At 40.7% G+C, this 17,805-nt stretch overlaps 1 protein-coding gene across 1 annotated transcript in view; it reads left to right on the top strand.

Annotated features, from left to right (window-relative positions):
- Positions 1–17,805, top strand: part of MIPEP (mitochondrial intermediate peptidase) — a 175,871-nt gene that overhangs the window by 82,852 nt on the left and 75,214 nt on the right. The window contains exon 15 of the mRNA XM_028107728.2: positions 15,007–15,081. Within this exon, the coding sequence (XP_027963529.1) occupies positions 15,007–15,081 (75 nt within the window). The remainder of the gene's footprint in view (positions 1–15,006; positions 15,082–17,805) is intronic.

Below are 17,805 nucleotides of genomic sequence, written 5' to 3'. Positions count from 1 at the left end.
TCTTTAAGCCTATAGGAGCTGAAATAATGAAAAGTGTCCCCTCTTTCCCCCATTGGTAATTTAAACATAATAATGACAGTGTCTCCTAGAATATAAGTTCCTTGAGAACTGGGATTTTTATCAGTTTTATTCACTGATATATCAACTTTGCCTGTCACATGACGGGCAATGAATAAATGTTTGTTGAGTGAACTGTCTTTTGGCTAAATCCCACTAACTGATACTCATAGATGCCTACTTGACGGTATTAAAATCAACTGTCTTAGCACACCTGCTGGTGCATTGCCAGTTTCTTCATGATAATCTTTTTTTTTATTTTTAAAAGATTTTTATTTATTTGAGAGAGAGAATGAGAGATAGAAAGCACGAGAGGGAAGAGGGTCAGAGGGAGAAGCAGACTCCCCACCGAGCAGGAAGCCCGATGTGGGACTCGATCCCGGGACTCCAGGATCATGACCTGAGCCGAAGGCAATCGCTTAACCAACTGAGCCACCCAGGCGCCCTTCATGATAATCCTTAATGATGTCTGATTCCTGACTTAATGGAGAGTAGTTCACCCTCTACAAAGCTTTTCTGCCTTTCTTTTTCCTTTGGAAGCTAAAAGCCTAAGTGGTCTTACTGATGAAAGTCTGAAACCGTTGGGCACGGGGAAAGCTGGAAAGAGCACTGCTCCCAAGTTAATGACAGGAAAAAGATAAAATCCTAACTTTTCTTGAGCTGCTAAGAACATTGAGGTCATAGGCCCATGAAATCGTCTGAATCCAAGGAGGTGCAGACTGGCTCACCTGTGGCAAAGCATGTTGGAAGGCCTGGCTCCTGTACAGAAGGGTTAAGAAAAACCAGAGAACATTTTAACAAATTGTCGGAGGCCAAGTGTGGGCTGCCCTATCAGTCTGGCAGAGCTGCAGGCCCTGACGCAGGGGGAGTTTACACTCACTTGTAGGCTCTTATCCATCAGCCTTCACGGGTATGCATGAGAAATCAAGGGCGCAGGGTGGGAGCCCTCCTCCGTGTTTCAGGCCTATAGGAGGTGATTGGGTGCTGCACAGGAACAGCACAAAACCCTGCCTCCTTGCTCAGAGGTAAAGAAATCTATAGAGTCAGATTCAGGGACTTTAACTAATAACTAGAATAAATTCAAAGTAACTATCAGATGGGAATTTAAATAAGTCTGTTAAAGGAAAAGGTGGACAACATACATGAGCAGATGAAGCAGAAGATGGAAACTATGAGAAACACTCAAATGGAAATGCAGGAAGAAAAGCCATGATATTATATAAGAAGAATTCCTTTGAGGGGCTCATCAGTACACTTGACACAGCTGAGGAAAGAATGTGAGCTCAGTGAATTTGAAGGCAGGTCAGTAGAAATTACCCAAACTGAATACAAAGGGGGAGAAAAAAGTAGGGACAGGGACAAAACAGAGCGTGAGTGTCCAAGAACTTTGGGGCAAATGGAGTTCCACAAAAAAGAAGAGAGAGGTAGTAAGGCAGAAGAACTGTTTGAAGGCATAATGGCTGAGAATTTGCCAAAAATCATGAAAATCCAGCCAGAGATCCAAGATGCCTAGAGAACCCTAAGCAGGATAAATAAGAAAAAGAACACACCTAGATAAATCCTAGTCAAAGATAAAGAGAAAACCTTGAAGGCAGCCGGGGGTGGGGGTGGGGGGTAAGACACAGGATCAGATAGAAATCACAGCAGACTTGTCAGAAACTATGAAAGTTTGAAATATCAAGATCCGTAGCATGAGGTACATTTGATTAAAATGTCATCAGAAAGGAAACGTTTTCTGATAAGTACCAGTGTTTTCCAAATAAGAGCTGGACCCTGCAGATGAAAAACTGACTCACTATTGATAACCAATTCTACTTAAAGTGAGAGAAAAATCTTTTCAGAATGTGAGTTAATGACCAAGTTTTGTGGCAGGTGTTGAAATATGGAAGAGAGACTAATAACATTAGTTGATTTCATTGTTCTAAAAACCTTAAAATAATCACTATAATGGAGAAAGGATCCTCTTCTAAAGCTCGATAATTTGAGAAGGCACATGTATTTCATTACGTGTATTTGGCTATTATGCAAATGAAGAGAAATATAAATAGAAAACTATGAAAGTACATTTCCTTATTAAGAACTTGATTGCTAGGTGCTACATAGAACTGTTGAGCTATAATTTCTGTCTCCTAAGAATTTATAAATCTAAAACGGACCATATTTACAGAATATATAGATAAAAGAGTAAAATGTAAATAAAGTTTGTCAGCATCAATGATTATTGTGTTACACAGGGCAATGTAATAGTAAATTATACTAGTTACCATTTACTCAGCATCTACTCTGTTAAACCTGACATAGTATGTTTTAAAAATACATTCTGGGGCGCCTGGGTGGCTCAGTTGGTTAAGCGACTGCCTTCGGCTCAGGTCATGATCCTGGAGTCCCGGGATCGAGTCCCACATTGGGCTCCTTGCTCAGCAGGGAGTCTGCTTCTCCCTCTGACCCTCTTCCCTCTCGTGCTCTCTATCTCTCATTCTCTCTCTCAAATAAATAAAATCTTAAAAAAAATCATTTAAAAATACATTCTGTTCAATTCTCATCTAATTCCGCAAAATGATAATACATTTTGTCAATGAGGAAAGTATGCCTTGGAGAAGTTCAGTACATTGCCCAACATTTTCCTACCACACTGTTAAGTGGCACAGTTAGGATTCAGACTTGGAGGAAAAAAAAAGAAAAAAGGATTCAGACTTACTTGGTTTAGTCTGGCTCCAAAACCTGTTCTCCTTCCTTTACACTCCAGTGAAGCATAATTATGGAAGTGCAGAGTCAGAACGGTCTTGGTTTAAGGCAGACCATGCTCTCAGTTCTCCTTTAAAGGGTCTAAGAAGAAGGTTCCTGGAAGGAATACTATTTCTGGATTTATGGGGTGATATGAAGTAGCCATTTCAGCAGGCAGAAGTTCAGGATCCTGGAAACAACCTGAAAGGCCCAAGACAGCTGTCCAGCTGTGCCTTTCTGACACCATCATTCTTCACCCTAGTCAATTTGAATTTTATTCTTGATTTACAACATTCTTAGTCTGCTAGTAGGATTTCTTTTAATCTTGAATGAATATGGCCGTGTCCAGATCCCAAGGAGAACTGGGAATTACATGCCACTGTCAGGAGGTTTAGTGATAAGTGGAAGTATTTTCTACCGTGGAAATTATAAAGATTGAAAGAGAGTCTGATAAAAGATGCAGTTGATGATATGGTGAAAGAGTTATTACTTCTGATGCCGTGAACTTTGATGAATTTTCAATTTAATGTAATGAAAAATAATTACAATATTGTTTGAGGTTCAGGTGTTTTAAATACATTTTCACTTATATATAGTTGCTCATTACCTGTCACCTTGGATGTATTCATATTCTATTTCTTCAGTATATCAACAAATGTGAGAGTCCTCACATTAGGAGACAATAATGTGAAACAGCTGTGCTACTTGATAGATATAACCACTTGCGGAATGACAGCAAAAATTGAATTTTTTTCAACATTGGTTGTCATAACTCTGGTTGGTAAAGTGATATTTACAGAAGAAAATCTTAACCAGGAAACAATTTCCTAATTTGAAATTTAAGATTTAACTTCTAAATATTTCTATTAAAAAAAATTCTCATATAACTTGAAGATCAATTTGTATGGTATTTAAGTTTTCACCTTATTTTTTGTTCTTTTAAATAAAAGGATGTACTTTTCAAGAGAATGATATAAATATATACAGGCATACTTCATTTTACTATGCTTTGCTTTATTACGCTTTGCAGATATTATATTTTTTACAATTGAAATTTTGTGGCAACTTTGCATCAAGCAAGTTTGTCGGTGCCATATTTCCAACAGCGTTTGTTCACTTTATGTTTCCGTGCCACATTTTGGTAATTCTTGCAATATTTCAAACTTTCGTTATTACTGCATTTGTTACAGTGAACTGTGGTCGGTGATTATGACTCACTGAAAGCTTAGACGATGGTTAGCATTTTTTAGCAATGAAGTATTTTTAAGTTAAGGTATATGCATTGTTTATTTAGACATAATGCTATTGCACACTGAATCGACTACAGTATAGTGTAAATATAATTTTATATGCACTGAGAGATAAAGCAATTCATTTGACTCCATTGTGATAATCGCTTTGTTGCAGTGGTCTACAAACCAAATCTGCAGTATCTCCAAGGTGTGCTTGTAACTCTGCTCCAACAGCTGAAATGAATTTATTATTTTCACCCTGTTATTTTTTTTAATTTAATTTAATTTTATTACGTTATGTTAGTCACCGTACGATACATCATTAGTTTTTGATGTAGTGATCCTTGATTCATTGTTTTCGTATAACACCCAGTGCTCCATGCAGTGCGTGCCCTCCTTAATACCCATCACCGGGCTAACCCATCCCCCCACCCCCCTCCCCTCTAGAACCCTCAGTTTGTTTCTCGGAGTCCATAGTCTCTCATGGTTCATCTCCTCCTCTGATTTCCTCCCCTTCATTTTCCCTTCCTTCTCTTAATGTCCTCCATGCTATTCCTATGCTCCACAAATAAGTGAAACCATGTGATAATTGACTTTCTCTACTTGACTTATTTCACTTAGCATAGTCTCCTCCAGTCCCATCCATGTTGATGTAAAAGTTGGTTATTCATCCTAAATGAATAAAATGAGTCTAAAATGAGTCTCTGGCAGACAGAATATCAATGGGTCTTGTTTTTTTATCCAATCTGATAGCCTGTGTCTTTTTTTTTTTTTTAAAGATTTTTATTTATTTATTCATGAGAGACAGAGAGAGAGAGAGAGAGGCAGAGGGAGAAGCAGGCTCCCAAAGAGCAGGGAGCCCAATGCGGGACTTGATCCCAGGACTCTGGGATCATGACCTGAGCCGAAGGCAGACGCTTAACCATCTGAGCCACCCAGGCACCCTAGCCTGTGTCTTTTGATTGGGGCATTTAGCCCATTTACATTCAGGGTAACTATTGAAAGATAGGAATTTAGTGCCATTGTATTGCCTGTAAGGTGACTGTTACTGTATATTGTCTGTGTTCCTTTCTGGTCTATGTTGCTTTTAGGCTCTCTCTTTGCTTAGAGGACCCCTTTCAATATTTCTTGTAGGGTTCGTTTTGTGTTTGCAGATTCCTTTAGTTTTTGTTTGTCCTGGAAGCCTTTTATCTCTCCTATTTTCAATGACAGCCGAGACTGATACAGTATTCTTGGCTGCATATTTTTCTCATTTAGTGTTCTGAATATATCATGCCAGTCCTTTCTGGCCTGCCAGGTCTCTGTGGATAGGTCTGTTTCCACTCTAATGTGTCTACCATTGTAGGTCACAGATCTCTTGTCCCGAGCTACTTTCAGGATTTTCTTTTTGTCTCTGGGACTTGTAAGTTTTACTATTAGATGTCGGGGTGTTGAGCTATTTTTATTGATTTTGAGAGGGGTTCTCTGTGCCTCCTGGATTTTGATGCCTGTTTCCTTCCCCAAATTAGGGAAGTTCTCTGTTATAATTTGCTCCAATATGCCTTCTGCCCCTCTCTCTCTTTCTTCTTCTTCTGGGATCCCAATTATTCTAATGTTGTTTCGTCTTATGGTATGGCTTATCTGTTGAATTCTGCCCTCGTGATCCCGTAGTTGTTTATCTCTCTTTTTCTCAGCTTCTTTATTTTCCATCATTTGGTCTTCTATATCGCTAATTCTGTCTTCTGCCTCATTTATCCTAACAGTTAGAGCCCCCATTTTTGATTGCACCTCATTAATAGCCTTTTTGATTTCGACTTCTTAGATTTTAGTTCTTTTATTTCTCCAGAAAGGGTTTCTCTAATATCTTCCATGCTTTTTTTCAAGTCCAGCTAGTATCTTTAAAATCATCATTCTGAACTGTAGTTCCAACATTGTACTAATGTCCGTATTGAGTAGGTCCCTGGCAGTCAGTACTGCCTCTTGTTCTTTTTGTTGAGGTGATTTTTTCCGTCTTGTCATTCTGTCCAGAGGAGAATAGATGAATGAGAGAACAAAATGCTACCAGGATACCAACGTCCCCAGAAAATATACTCTAATCAAATCAGAAAAGACCTGAAACCAGGGGAAAAGAAAGGGAAAGAAAGAAAAAAGAAAAAGAGAAAAACAGAATGTGATCAAATATGATCAGGGTGGTGTATAGATCAGTGCCACACACTAGATTTTGGGTGTATTTTGGTTTGTTAGATGAAAGTGCCTCCCAAAATTTTAAAGAAAGAAAAACTTATATATGTATAAAAATAAGGGTTAATACACTGAAGGGATGGAATATGACTGTAAAGATGAAAATTATAAAAGATTTTATAAAAGGAATTGATAAGATAAGAAGTTGTTTGAAAAAAGAAAGAAGAAGATTTAAAAAAAAAGAAAAAAAACGGGAGAGAATGTGATCAGGCAGGAGACTAGAACAAAGCCAGACACTAGAGATTTAGGGTATATTTTGATCTGTTAGAAAAAACTGTATCTCAAAATTTTAAAGAGAGAATAACTTATCTATCTATCTATCTATCTATCTATCTATCTATACCAAAAATAAGGGTAACTACTATGAAGGGATAGAATATGACTCTAAAAATGAAAAATAAAAATGTCTTTTAAAAAAGGGATTGATAAGATGTTGGTTGAAAAAGGGAAAAAGAAAGATTCAAAAAAGAAAAAAAGTTAAAAAAATTAACTTTGAAAGACTAAAGAATCATGGTAAAAAAGCCATGAATTCTATGTGCAGTATTCCCCTAGCACTGGAGTTCTGCCGTTCTCATTGATTGGTAAACTTGGTCTTGGCTGGCTGTTCTTGCTGATCTTCTGGGGAGGGGCCTGTTGCCGTGGTTCTGAAATGTCTTTGCCAGAGGCGGCATTGCCCCACTCTTGCGGGTCCGAGCTAAGTAATCTGCTCCGGTTTGCTCTTGGGAGTTTTTGTTCCCTGCAAGCTTTAGGTACAGCTTTGGAGGACGAGAGTGAAAATGGCGGCCTCCCAATCTCTGCCCTGGAGGAGCCGAGAACTCGGGGCCCCACTCCTCAGTGCACCCCCAGAGAAAAGCAGTCAGTCACTCCCGTCTCCCTGGTCTCCAGGCGCCCTCCATGCTGACCGGGCCTGTGACTGAGTGTTTCTATCTTTGGTACAGGACCCCGTGTGAAATCTCCAAACCCAGCAGATCCCTGCGGTGCGCTCCCGCGCCGCCCCTCCCGGGGGAGTAAGGGGAGTCTTCCCGGATCTGCCGCTTGTTGGGTCCCTGCTGGAGGAGCAGTGGCCTGACTGTACCACGGATCACGGTTTATGGCAACCCTGAGCTGAGAGCCCGTGCCTCAGCTCCATCTCTGCAGCCGGCTTCCCCACTCTGGTACTTGGGAGCTCTGCTGCACTCAGGGACCCCCGGTCTTTCTGTGACCCCGAGGGTCCTGAGACCACACTGTCCCATGAGGGTTCCACCCCCAGCTTAGCCACTGGAGCGACGTCCCTCAGCAGAGCCGACTTCTAAAAGTTCGATTTTGTGCTCCGCTGCTCTATCACTTGCTGGTACCGGCTGACGGAGGCCCCCTGCCCCACCGTCTATCCTCCCGAATATCGCCTCGGATTCACTTCTCTGCACATCCTGCCTTCCAGAAAGTGGTCGCTTTTCTGTTCAGAGTTGCTGCTATTCTTTTCTTCGATCTCATGTTGAGTTCGTAGGAGTTCAGGATGGTTTGATCCCTATCCAGCTGAATTCCTGGGTCCAGACAAAATCCAGGTCTCCTATTCCTCCACGCCATCTTGCTCCACCCCGTGTTGATAACAATTTCTAATAATCATTTCTATTTCCTTGGTGTTAGTCATAATCTCTTCCCTTTCATTCATAATTTTATTAATTTGGGTCCTTTCTCTTTTCTTTTGGATAAGTCTGGCCAGTGGTTTATCGATCTTACTAATTCTTTCAAGAAACCAGCTTCTGGTTTCGTTGATCTTATCTAGTGCGTTTCTGGTTTCTAATTCATTGATCTCTGCTCTAATCTTAATTATTTCTCTTCTAATGCATGGCTTAAGCATTGTTTGTTGCTTTTTCTCTAGTTCTTTAAGTTGTAAAGTTGGTGAATTTGGGATTTTTCTGTTTTTGTTTTTTTTTTTAGTGAGGCTTGGGTGGCTATGTATTTCCCCCTTAGGACCGCCTTTGTAGTATCCCATAGGTTTTGGACTGATGTGTTTTCATTCTCATTGGTTTCCATGAATTGTTTTAAATTCTTCTTTGATTTCCTGGTTGACCCAAACATTCTTGAGCAGAGTGGTCTTTAGCTTCCAAGTATTTGAATTTCTTCCAAATTTTTCTTGTGATTGAGTTCCAGTTTTAAAGCATTATGGTCTGAGAATATACAGGGAATAATCTTAGTCTTTTGGAATCAGTTGAGACCTTATTTGTGACCCAGTATGTGGTCTATTCTGGAGAAAGTTCTGTGGGTGCTCCAGAAGAATGAGTATTCTGTTGTTTTAGGGTGGAATGTTCTTTTTATATCTATGAGGTCCATCTGGTTCAGTGTGTCATTCAAAGCTCTTGTTTCTTTGTTGATTTTCTGCTTAGATGATCTGTCCATTGCTGAGAGTGGAGTATTGAGGTCTCCTACAATTAACGTATTATTATCAATATGACTCTTTATTTTGGTTAACAGTTGGCTCATGTAGATGGCTGCTCCCATGTGGGGGGCATAGATATTTACAATTGTTAGATCTTCTCGTTGGATAGACCCTTTAAGAATGATATGGTGTCCTTCTGTGTCTCTAGCTACAGTCTTTAGCTTAAAATCTAATTTGTCTGATATAAGAATTGCTACCCCATCTTTCTTTTGAGGTCCGTTGGCATGGAAGATGGATCCCCATCCCTTCACTTTCAGTCTGGATGTATCTTTAGGTTCAAAATTAGTCTCTTGTAGACAGCATATGGATGGGTCCTTTTTATCCAATCTGCAAACCTGTGCCATTTTATGGGAGCATTCAGGCTGTTCACATTGAGAGTGATTATTGAAAGATATGAACTTATTTTCATCATATTGCCTGTGAAGTCCTTGCTTTTATAGATTGTCTCTGTAAATTTCTGTTCTGTATCACTCTTGGGGTCTTTCTCCTTTTATAGAACCCCCTTAATATTTCTTGCAGGGCTGGCTTAGTGGTCACATATTCTTTTAGTTTCTGCTTGTCTTGGAAGCTCTGCATCTCTTCATCCATTCTAAATGACAGCCTTGCCGGATAAAGTGTTCTTGGCCGCATGTTCTTCTCATTTAGTACCCTGAATATGTCTTGCCAGGCCTTTCTGGCTTGCCAGGTCTCTGTGGATAGGTCTGACGTTATTCTGATATTCCTCCCTCTGTATGTAAGGAATCTTTTCCCCCTAACTGCCCTTAAGATGATTTCCTTGGTTCTAAGATTTGCGAGTTTTACTGTTAATATGCTGGGGCATTGGCCTGTTTTCCTTAATCTTGGGAGGAGTCCTCTCTGCCTCTAGGATGTGAATGTTTCATTCCCCAGATTAGGGAAGTTCTCAGCTACGATTTGCTGAAATATATCCTCTAGTCATTTCTCTCTCTCTCTACCCCCTCAGGGATACCAATAATTCTGGCACTGGAATGTTTCATGGTGTCACTTATTTCTCTGATTCTGTTTTCATGCATTTTGAGCTGTTTCTCCCTGGCTGCCTCTTTTTCCTTCTTTTCTATTAATTGGTCTTCTAGATCACTAATTCATTCTTCTGCCTCACTTACCCTAGTTGTTAGATTACCTAAATTAAATTGGATCTCATTAATAGTATTTTTAAGTTCTGCCAGTTCAACTTTCATTTCTGCCCTTAGAGACTCTATATTGCCATTATTCGATTTCTCCGTTCTAGCTATCGTCTTCATGACTGCTACCCTGAATTCCATTTCTGACGTTTTGGTTATATCTGTATCCATTTGTAAATCTGTGGTAGAAGTCACAGTCTCTTAGTCTTTCCTATTTTGGTGGTTCCTCCTCCTAGTCATTCTGTTGAGGGGTGGTTGAGGGAGTGTACAGGGTCCAAATTATTGACAACAACCCAAGCAAGATGCACCTGTTTTAAAAGGACCTTAGGGTTGTCAGCCTCTTGTTCTCCCAGCCTGTCTTCTGGGGGAGGGACCTGCCACACTGTTACTCAGGCAACCCTGTTTGGGCAGAGTTGCCCTGCCCACTGTGGCAGGGGGGATTGGGCTCAGTGAAAACCAGTTTTGGAGGCCTTTTGTTCTCTGGCGGCTTTCTCTGGTGGCTTTCCGCTTCTCTTCTGAGAGTGAGAGCAGAAGAGACTGTTTCCAACCCTCTGCCTCATAACAGAGAGATCGCAGTCTGTTCTTCAGTGAGTTCTCCAGGCCACACTATCTCCATTTTTGTCTGTGCTGCTAAAAACTACAGTGTCTTGGGTTGTGCACTCCTCAGCAGCACTCCCAGTCCTTGTCTCCAGGATGGGGCACATCTCTGCCTGTTTTGCTTCTAATACGGCCAGCCCCCCCAGTTCGCACACATGGCCCTGCCGCTCCAGGTTTCATTCCAGGGGGCTGCCCTAATGTCCTTTCCCCACTGCTATCGGCCTGTAAGTCTGTGCCCAGTCCCCAGTGTGGGAGGATTTCACACAACGTTGGTGCAGGATCCCGAAGGCTCCCTCCCCCTTCTGTTTATCTTCTGATATCTGCCCACAGAATCAGGGCTCCCTGCTTCATACCTCAAAACCAACTGCCTGCGCTATTCTGTTTGTAGAGATCCAGATATATCTTCTTACATCTCAGGCTGATTTCATGGGTGTTCAGAGTGGTCTGGTAGATATCCAACTCAATTCTGGGGACTGGTTGGAATAGGGTCCCCTACTCCTCCACCATCTTTTCCTCCCCTGACATGCATTTATTAATTTCAATTGACTAAGAGCCAAACTAGATTTTTTTTTGTTTTTGTTTTTTAAGTTTTTATTCAAATTCCAGTTCATTAACATATGGTGTAATATTAGTTTCAGGTGTACAATATAGTGATTCAGCACTTCCATACAACATCTGGTGCTCATCACAACTACACTCCTTAATCTCCCAAACTAGATTTTTTAAAAAAATCTCTTTACCGGGATGCCTGGGTGGCTCAGTCAGGTAAGTGTCTGCGTTCAGCTCAGGGGAGTCCTGCACCGAGCTCCCTGCTCAGCAGGGAGCCTGCTTCTCCCTCTGCCTCTCTCCTTCCTTGTGCTCTTTCTTTCTCTCTCTCTGACATATAAATAAATCTTTAAAAAAATTATTAAAAAAGGGGGTGCCTGGGTGGCTCAGTTGGTTAAGCGACTGCCTTCGGCTCAGGTCATGATCCTGGAGTCCCGGGATCGAGTCCCACATCAGGCTTCCTGCTCAGCAGGGAGCCTGCTTCTCCCTCTGCCTCTCTCCTTCCTTGTGCTCTTTCTTTCTCTCTCTCTGACATATAAATAAATCTTTAAAAAAATTATTAAAAAAGGGGGTGCCTGGGTGGCTCAGTTGGTTAAGCGACTGCCTTCGGCTCAGGTCATGATCCTGGAGTCCCGGGATCGAGTCCCACATCAGGCTTCCTGCTCAGCAGGGAATCTGCTTCTCCCTCTGACCCTCTTCCCTCTCGTGCTTTCTATCTCTCATTCTCTCTCTCTCTCAAGTAAATAAATAAAATCTTTAAAAAAATTATTAAAAAAAAGATTCAACCTGTGCTCTTGATCCTTTCCCCTCCCAACTTCTCTTAAAAAAAAATCTCTTTACCTATTTACACCTCACATGATATAAATATATTATTTAATTTGTATTTTGATAGACTAATGACTCTTTCCTTTGAACTAGTCTACTAGGAGTGTACTCACCTTCTATATGTTTCTGTATATTTTTGGTAAACGTTCCTTGAATTTACTACAGTATGTATAGTAGGCCTTGAATATGTAATTTTTGATGGGTTTTTTTTGTACTTATCCTTTTATTTTGAAATAATTACAGATTCATGGGAAGTGGCAAAAAATAACACAGAGGTCCCATGTCACCTTCACCAGCAATGGTACTCATTTCTCCCAGCAGTAACATTTTCTGTAACTATAGGATGTGTTTCCTTTTATTACATAATCATTGATGAAGTGTTCTTAGCTGTCCCTGTTCTTGCATGATCTCTTTCTTTACATCTTTTGTTTTATTGGAAACCCGACAAGGAAAGAATTAAATTTGTCCCTTTAATGTTTGCCATTTCTGTGTGGGTTTGAATCTCTGAGGTATCAGCCTTGCAGTTAGTAGGGGTTATGTTGGGTTTAGCTCTTAGATCCATTACTTGGCATTTCCGTATCATTGTCTACAGAGCAGAAGTAGTAAACCTTTCAAAGATGCCTGACCACTGCTGCGGGCCCTGGGGCTGCTTGTTTCCCTGCTAAGCCGGGGCACCTTCCTACCCTTTCCATCACCCACTGCTGACTTGATGTTCTTCCTCATTCACCTTCTGTTCCCCCATCTGCCTGATCCTCAGTTCTGCCCATACCCCATGCCAGACTGGGATCCCAGGGTTCTCCCAGGGCTGATGATTCTGCACTTCTCAGTGGATCACGCTCCACAACTTTCTCTAACTTTCTTAAGCCTGGGAGTCCAGCTCCTCCCACAGCTTCCTGTCTGACTGCCCATCCATGGGAGCCCAACACCTGAGCCTCCTCTCGCCGGTGGTCTGTGCCGCTTCTCCTCCTGCCTGTTCAGGAACCTTGCGCTCTCGTCTCATTGTCTCTTCTCCTGTCTACATCTCCAGTCTGTGTCCCTGTAGGGTTCATTGCCATCAGCATTTCTTAAGCTTGCTTGTGCATTTTCCAGCCTCAAACAGGACTTCTCCCTCTCCCTCTTTGCCTCTGCAGTACTGCCCTTACACTCCGCACCTTTCTGGCACGCTCCTGGAAACAGTGCTGTGTTCTGGGTCTCACCTCCCACTCGGCTCCAGCCCTCTCCCATGGCGCCCCTGCCCCTGACACTCTGGCAGCTGCTTGTGTTACTGGCGTGCGTCACTGGTACACTATAGCCTGTTGGTTTTTTTCCTAACCCACTTCGGTCTTCCTCCTCTCCAGGTCTACACTGCAGCCAAAAGAATCTTTTAAAAACACAGATCTAAACTTGTGACTTCTTTGCTTAAAACTCCCCAGTGGCTTACCACGATGCAGAGTCTGAGAGTGGAGACCAGTGTCCCTGCTTGGTTCCTACCTGCCTCTCCAGCCTGCTGGAGCCCTGCTTTCCTGCCCGTGGCTCCCTCACCACCTACCAAGGACCCTCTTCTGCCCTTCACACACGGGGTTTCTTCTGCCTGGGATGTTTCTTTCTCCCTGCAGCCCATCCCTTTCTCCTTAATGCCTGTTCATTGTGCAAATTTCACATCTACGTTAGTTCCTCAGTTAAGCCTTTCTAGGTCATGGCTCTCCTACCGACCTGCACTGTATTTCTGTCTTAGTATTCATGATAGTTGTTAACTCTTGTTAAAATTGTGCTTGTATGAGTAATGTCAGCCTATGGAGCTCATGGGGCCAGGATCCTGTCTGTTTGCCATTTTCTGTCCCTGAGACCTAATACAGTGCTCGTCCACAGTACTTTTCATTGTTGGAAAAATGAGAAAATGCCATCCTTCCACATACTTTTTTTTTTTAAATGAAAACAAAACTATTAAAGCTTCGTGAGGCATGAAAAATCCAAGTATAGCACAAGTCCTATCAGCTGAAGATATAATGTAAAGTGAGGTTTAAGGAAATTGAACGTTCTGTTAGAGGCTTTTGGCATATATGACTTAATTAAATCTTGACTTTTTAAAATTCTGTCTGAGGAAATTTTTGTTTTATACAAGATGGCTGCCCCTGGTGTGAGAAAGCCCCAGACCTTTCACCTGCGTCAGACTCTATACTATGCAACCTCCTTCAGTCCATGTCTTAACTCCTTAACATTTCCTTTGTTGCCTGGTATGCCTTTCTTATAGCCGAACGGGAAGAAGAGAGAACAGGCTTTGTCGTCTGAGCCTTCATCACGTGCTGCTGTAGTCTTTCACTGAAGCCCTTCTTAAATGATCATTCTAGTGTTCTTCATTCCTTCTGGAAATACTTATGGAGTGTCTGCTGTAATCTGGGCACTCTGAGGGGATACGTGTAAATATGGCTGTGCCCAGGCCCCCTTCCGGCAGACAGCTCACAGTGGTCATTCATGGGTGGTTAATTTACACAAAGGTAGTGCTAGGAACCTGCCCCAGGTGTCTTTTATAATGGATTTCTCTGTAGAGGGGCTTTTAGCTTCATTTAGATTATACGTAGAGTTGTATAAAATGGTGGCTGTATTCAGTAAACAATATTAATGATATTAACGTAGAGTAAGTTGACTGAAGGACTTCCTTGACTACATTATTAGTGTATTTCTAAGCGAATATGTGATGTTATGTGATTAGGCCTAATTAGTTTCAGGGAGGAAGCCTTAAATCAGATAGGGTCATTATACTGAGTTTCCAAGCTCTGCAGTTCTTTCAGGTTGGAAAATAAAAGAATGTGCAATTCATTATCGTGGTTATTTGTTAGGATATCAGTTCAGCTTTAATACTGGCTGACACCATGGATTATCATCTGTTTCTCTACACTTGACTCCTTTATTCCTATCATCCGTTATTAGATGCACTTAACATTCAGCAGAGCACTTGAACAGGCTTTCACTGGTAACAAAGGAACAGAAAAAGCAATCACTTTTACTAAGGTTTTAAACAGATTTTTAAAGATCAACGCCACTATCTTAGTTCCCTGTAGTGTTGTATTTTTCATGTACAAACCCTAATTTAACAGTCACCATGACTAAATTCAGTTATTAATTTTTTTGTTTGTTGTCGTTTTTTAACTTTCCTACCCCATGTCGTTTTTTAACTTTCCTACCCTTTCCTACCCCATTCCTACCCCATAAGCACACAGTGCAGCAACTCATTAAATAACTTAATCACATATATGTTCTTTTGTTTTTCAAGTCGCTGCCCAAAAATATGGTGTCTCGGCTTTGTGAATCGAAAAAGGTGTGTGCTGCAGCTGATATGCAACTTCAGGTATGTATGTGCCTTTGTTCTGAAGTTTTTCATAGTAATTATTCAAAATAAATATATAACTTTAAATTCTTGCCAGTGCTGCACATTTATTATAATAATCATGCTTCTAAGACATCTTTCATCTGAGTTCAAAGAACTTGACCCAAACTGACTTGTTCAGTCCTCATACTATCCTTGTGAAGTGGATGTTAAATAAGGTTATTTCCCATTTTCAGTCGGGAAAATCAAAGCTTGGGAAAGGCACATGACTTCTTCTAAATCATACATTTCAGCAACTGTTATATTTTATGTCACTTTGTATCTTTTTAAAATTTTGTAGTTTTGACGTGAAGTTTAAACAGTAACAACTGTTAGTTTTAGATAATATTCAAAGCCAGTTTTCTAGGTTTCCAGATACAGACTAGAAAAATCTTATGAACCATCTGGATGTCAGGTCTACATGATATACCAGATGTTTCAGTTACATGTAATTACTGAGATTGTTTATGGAATTCTTACTCTTCATCAGGTCTTGAGAATTCTATAAACACAGCCTAAACACTGGCTTTCATCTCAGGCAATATTCATTTCATAATGATCCAGCTACCTATTTAAAAGTGTGGGCACCATTTAATTGCTCTATGGTTTTGTAAAATTCAGCCCTTATGAACTCTGTTTATGTTGTACCTCAAAATATATATTTGAAGAAAATGTACACTATAGAGAAAACTGTGGATTTATATTTGATTTATATTAATGACTGTGCATATCAATATAATTTTTAAAAGACCTCTGAATTATTTGAAAAAATTAGCATTACTCAGCAAAAGTCTTTTGATTTGCCCGTACCTATAGTGGAAGTCCTACTTTTTTTTTTTTTAAAGATTTTATTTATTTATTTGACAGAGAGCGAGTTAGCGAGAGCAAGAACATAAGCAGGGGGAGTGGGAGAGGGAGAAACAGACTCCCCGCCGAGCAGGGAGCCCAATGTGGGGCTCGATCCCAGCACCCTGGGATCATGACCTGAGCCGAAGGCAGACACTTAATGGCTGAGCCACCCAGGCGCTCCAGAAGTCCTACCTTTTAAAAGCCTGGGTTGTGGCTTTCTTTTTAAATATTTGTTCCAAAGATTTTCTTTTAAAATGGAAAACCGACCTTTCCTTCCTTCCACCCTCCAGAAGAATAACCCCCTGAGAGACAGAGGGGAAGAGAGAGGAGAGGGAGGTGAATTCTTGCCAGAAGAGCTCCCCATGCCAGCTTTCCTATCCCACAATAGTCCCCTTGTACAGTGCCCACAAATAAGGAGGGAAAGGAAAGGAATTGTTCCAGGTTTCTAAGGGGGTATACACAGTGTTCTTAAAATTGCAAATTTTTTTTCTCTTGTGCATTGTTTTAAAAATAGGCTCCTGTTATTCTGTGGCTCTAAGGCTGTTGGTCCCAGGTGAGCGTGACTCCCTGGGTGGGCATATAGGCTCATCACTTTAGAATTGTTTGGTTTATCAGCAAATAAGCATAAAACACATGCACATTTCATTCATTTCGCTCTGTTTTTATCTTTAAAAAAAGTCATTCCATGTTTATGCTTTTCATTTGTGGAAGGCATAACTATAGGAATGAAACTTTTGAATTCTGACTTGTTTATAGATTGGCAAACAAAAAAACAGAAAACAAAACACCTTAGTGGAAGTTAGAATTTAAGTTTGTTTCTAATAACTTATTCTCTTAGAATATAGACAAGATGCAGATGAGTAATTTTGGCTCCTCTGATTATACATTGTTATTCATTATAGAATTTAGAATTGAAAGAGCTGTATTTAGCTATATGTTTAGATTACCAGTTAGAGTAAGGCAATATTTATATTTAGGAAATGTCTGTATTTTTCTAGGGAAGGTTTAAACTTGACTTATAATTTAGAACCATAATTCTATATCTAGATGAAGCCAAAAGCTAGAGGTCATTTAAATTTTTTCTTTTATCCAAACTAATCCTCAGTTCTTTTAAGTCAACAGCTGCACATTCTCTACAAATTCCATTTTCAAATCAGAAAGATACATATCAGAAACATAATTGCATGTCAGAATTTTTCTTTTAAAATAAAACAGGTTTTCTACTTCCTTGCTTCAGGTGAACTCCAAATAATGCTAATACTCAAGCCAAATGTTCCAGTGAAAAAGCCCTTTATCTTTACTTCAGATTTGCTCTGTAAAATTTAGTTTTCAGAACTTTGTAAGCAGCAGATTTCATGTTCAAACTAACGCTTTATTCTCCTGTCATGTTTCAATGGCTTGTATCCTCTCCTCAGAGGTGAGTGATCCTCTCTCCTGGTCACCTCCATAAGGCAGAGCTGCTCGTGCATGGCAGCTGCTTCCCTGGTATCTCCTGACACCGGGGGTAGGGGCTGGCTTGGCCCTGGCCCTGGCCCCAGACTGGGCAACAGCTGCACCAGAATTCTTTGTAACATCTGTACTTGCCAGACGACAGATTGCTATTCCTTTTCTTCACCTTGCTCCATCAATTTCATGTTCTGTCCCTTCTCCTCACAAAACTGGGATTCGGACCATTGCATTGCTCCCATTTAAGATACAACAGGATTCTAGGAAGAAACCAGATGGGATTTACTAGATCTAGAGGGTCACAAGTTGTAATAACTAACAATTATTTCCAACTATATATTTTACATATATCTATAGATATCTATGGGCCAAATTCCAGTTTTGTGGTCACAAATTTAATTTACTCCATTG

Source organism: Eumetopias jubatus, unplaced genomic scaffold (assembly GCF_037043125.1).
Source record: "Eumetopias jubatus isolate StellerSeaLion01/CBP00866 unplaced genomic scaffold, mEumJub1_p1.0 scaffold_3, whole genome shotgun sequence".
Classification (NCBI taxonomy): domain Eukaryota; kingdom Metazoa; phylum Chordata; class Mammalia; order Carnivora; family Otariidae; genus Eumetopias; species Eumetopias jubatus.
The sequence above is the reverse complement of the archived record's forward strand: the minus strand, read 5'-3'. Positions and strand labels throughout refer to the sequence as shown.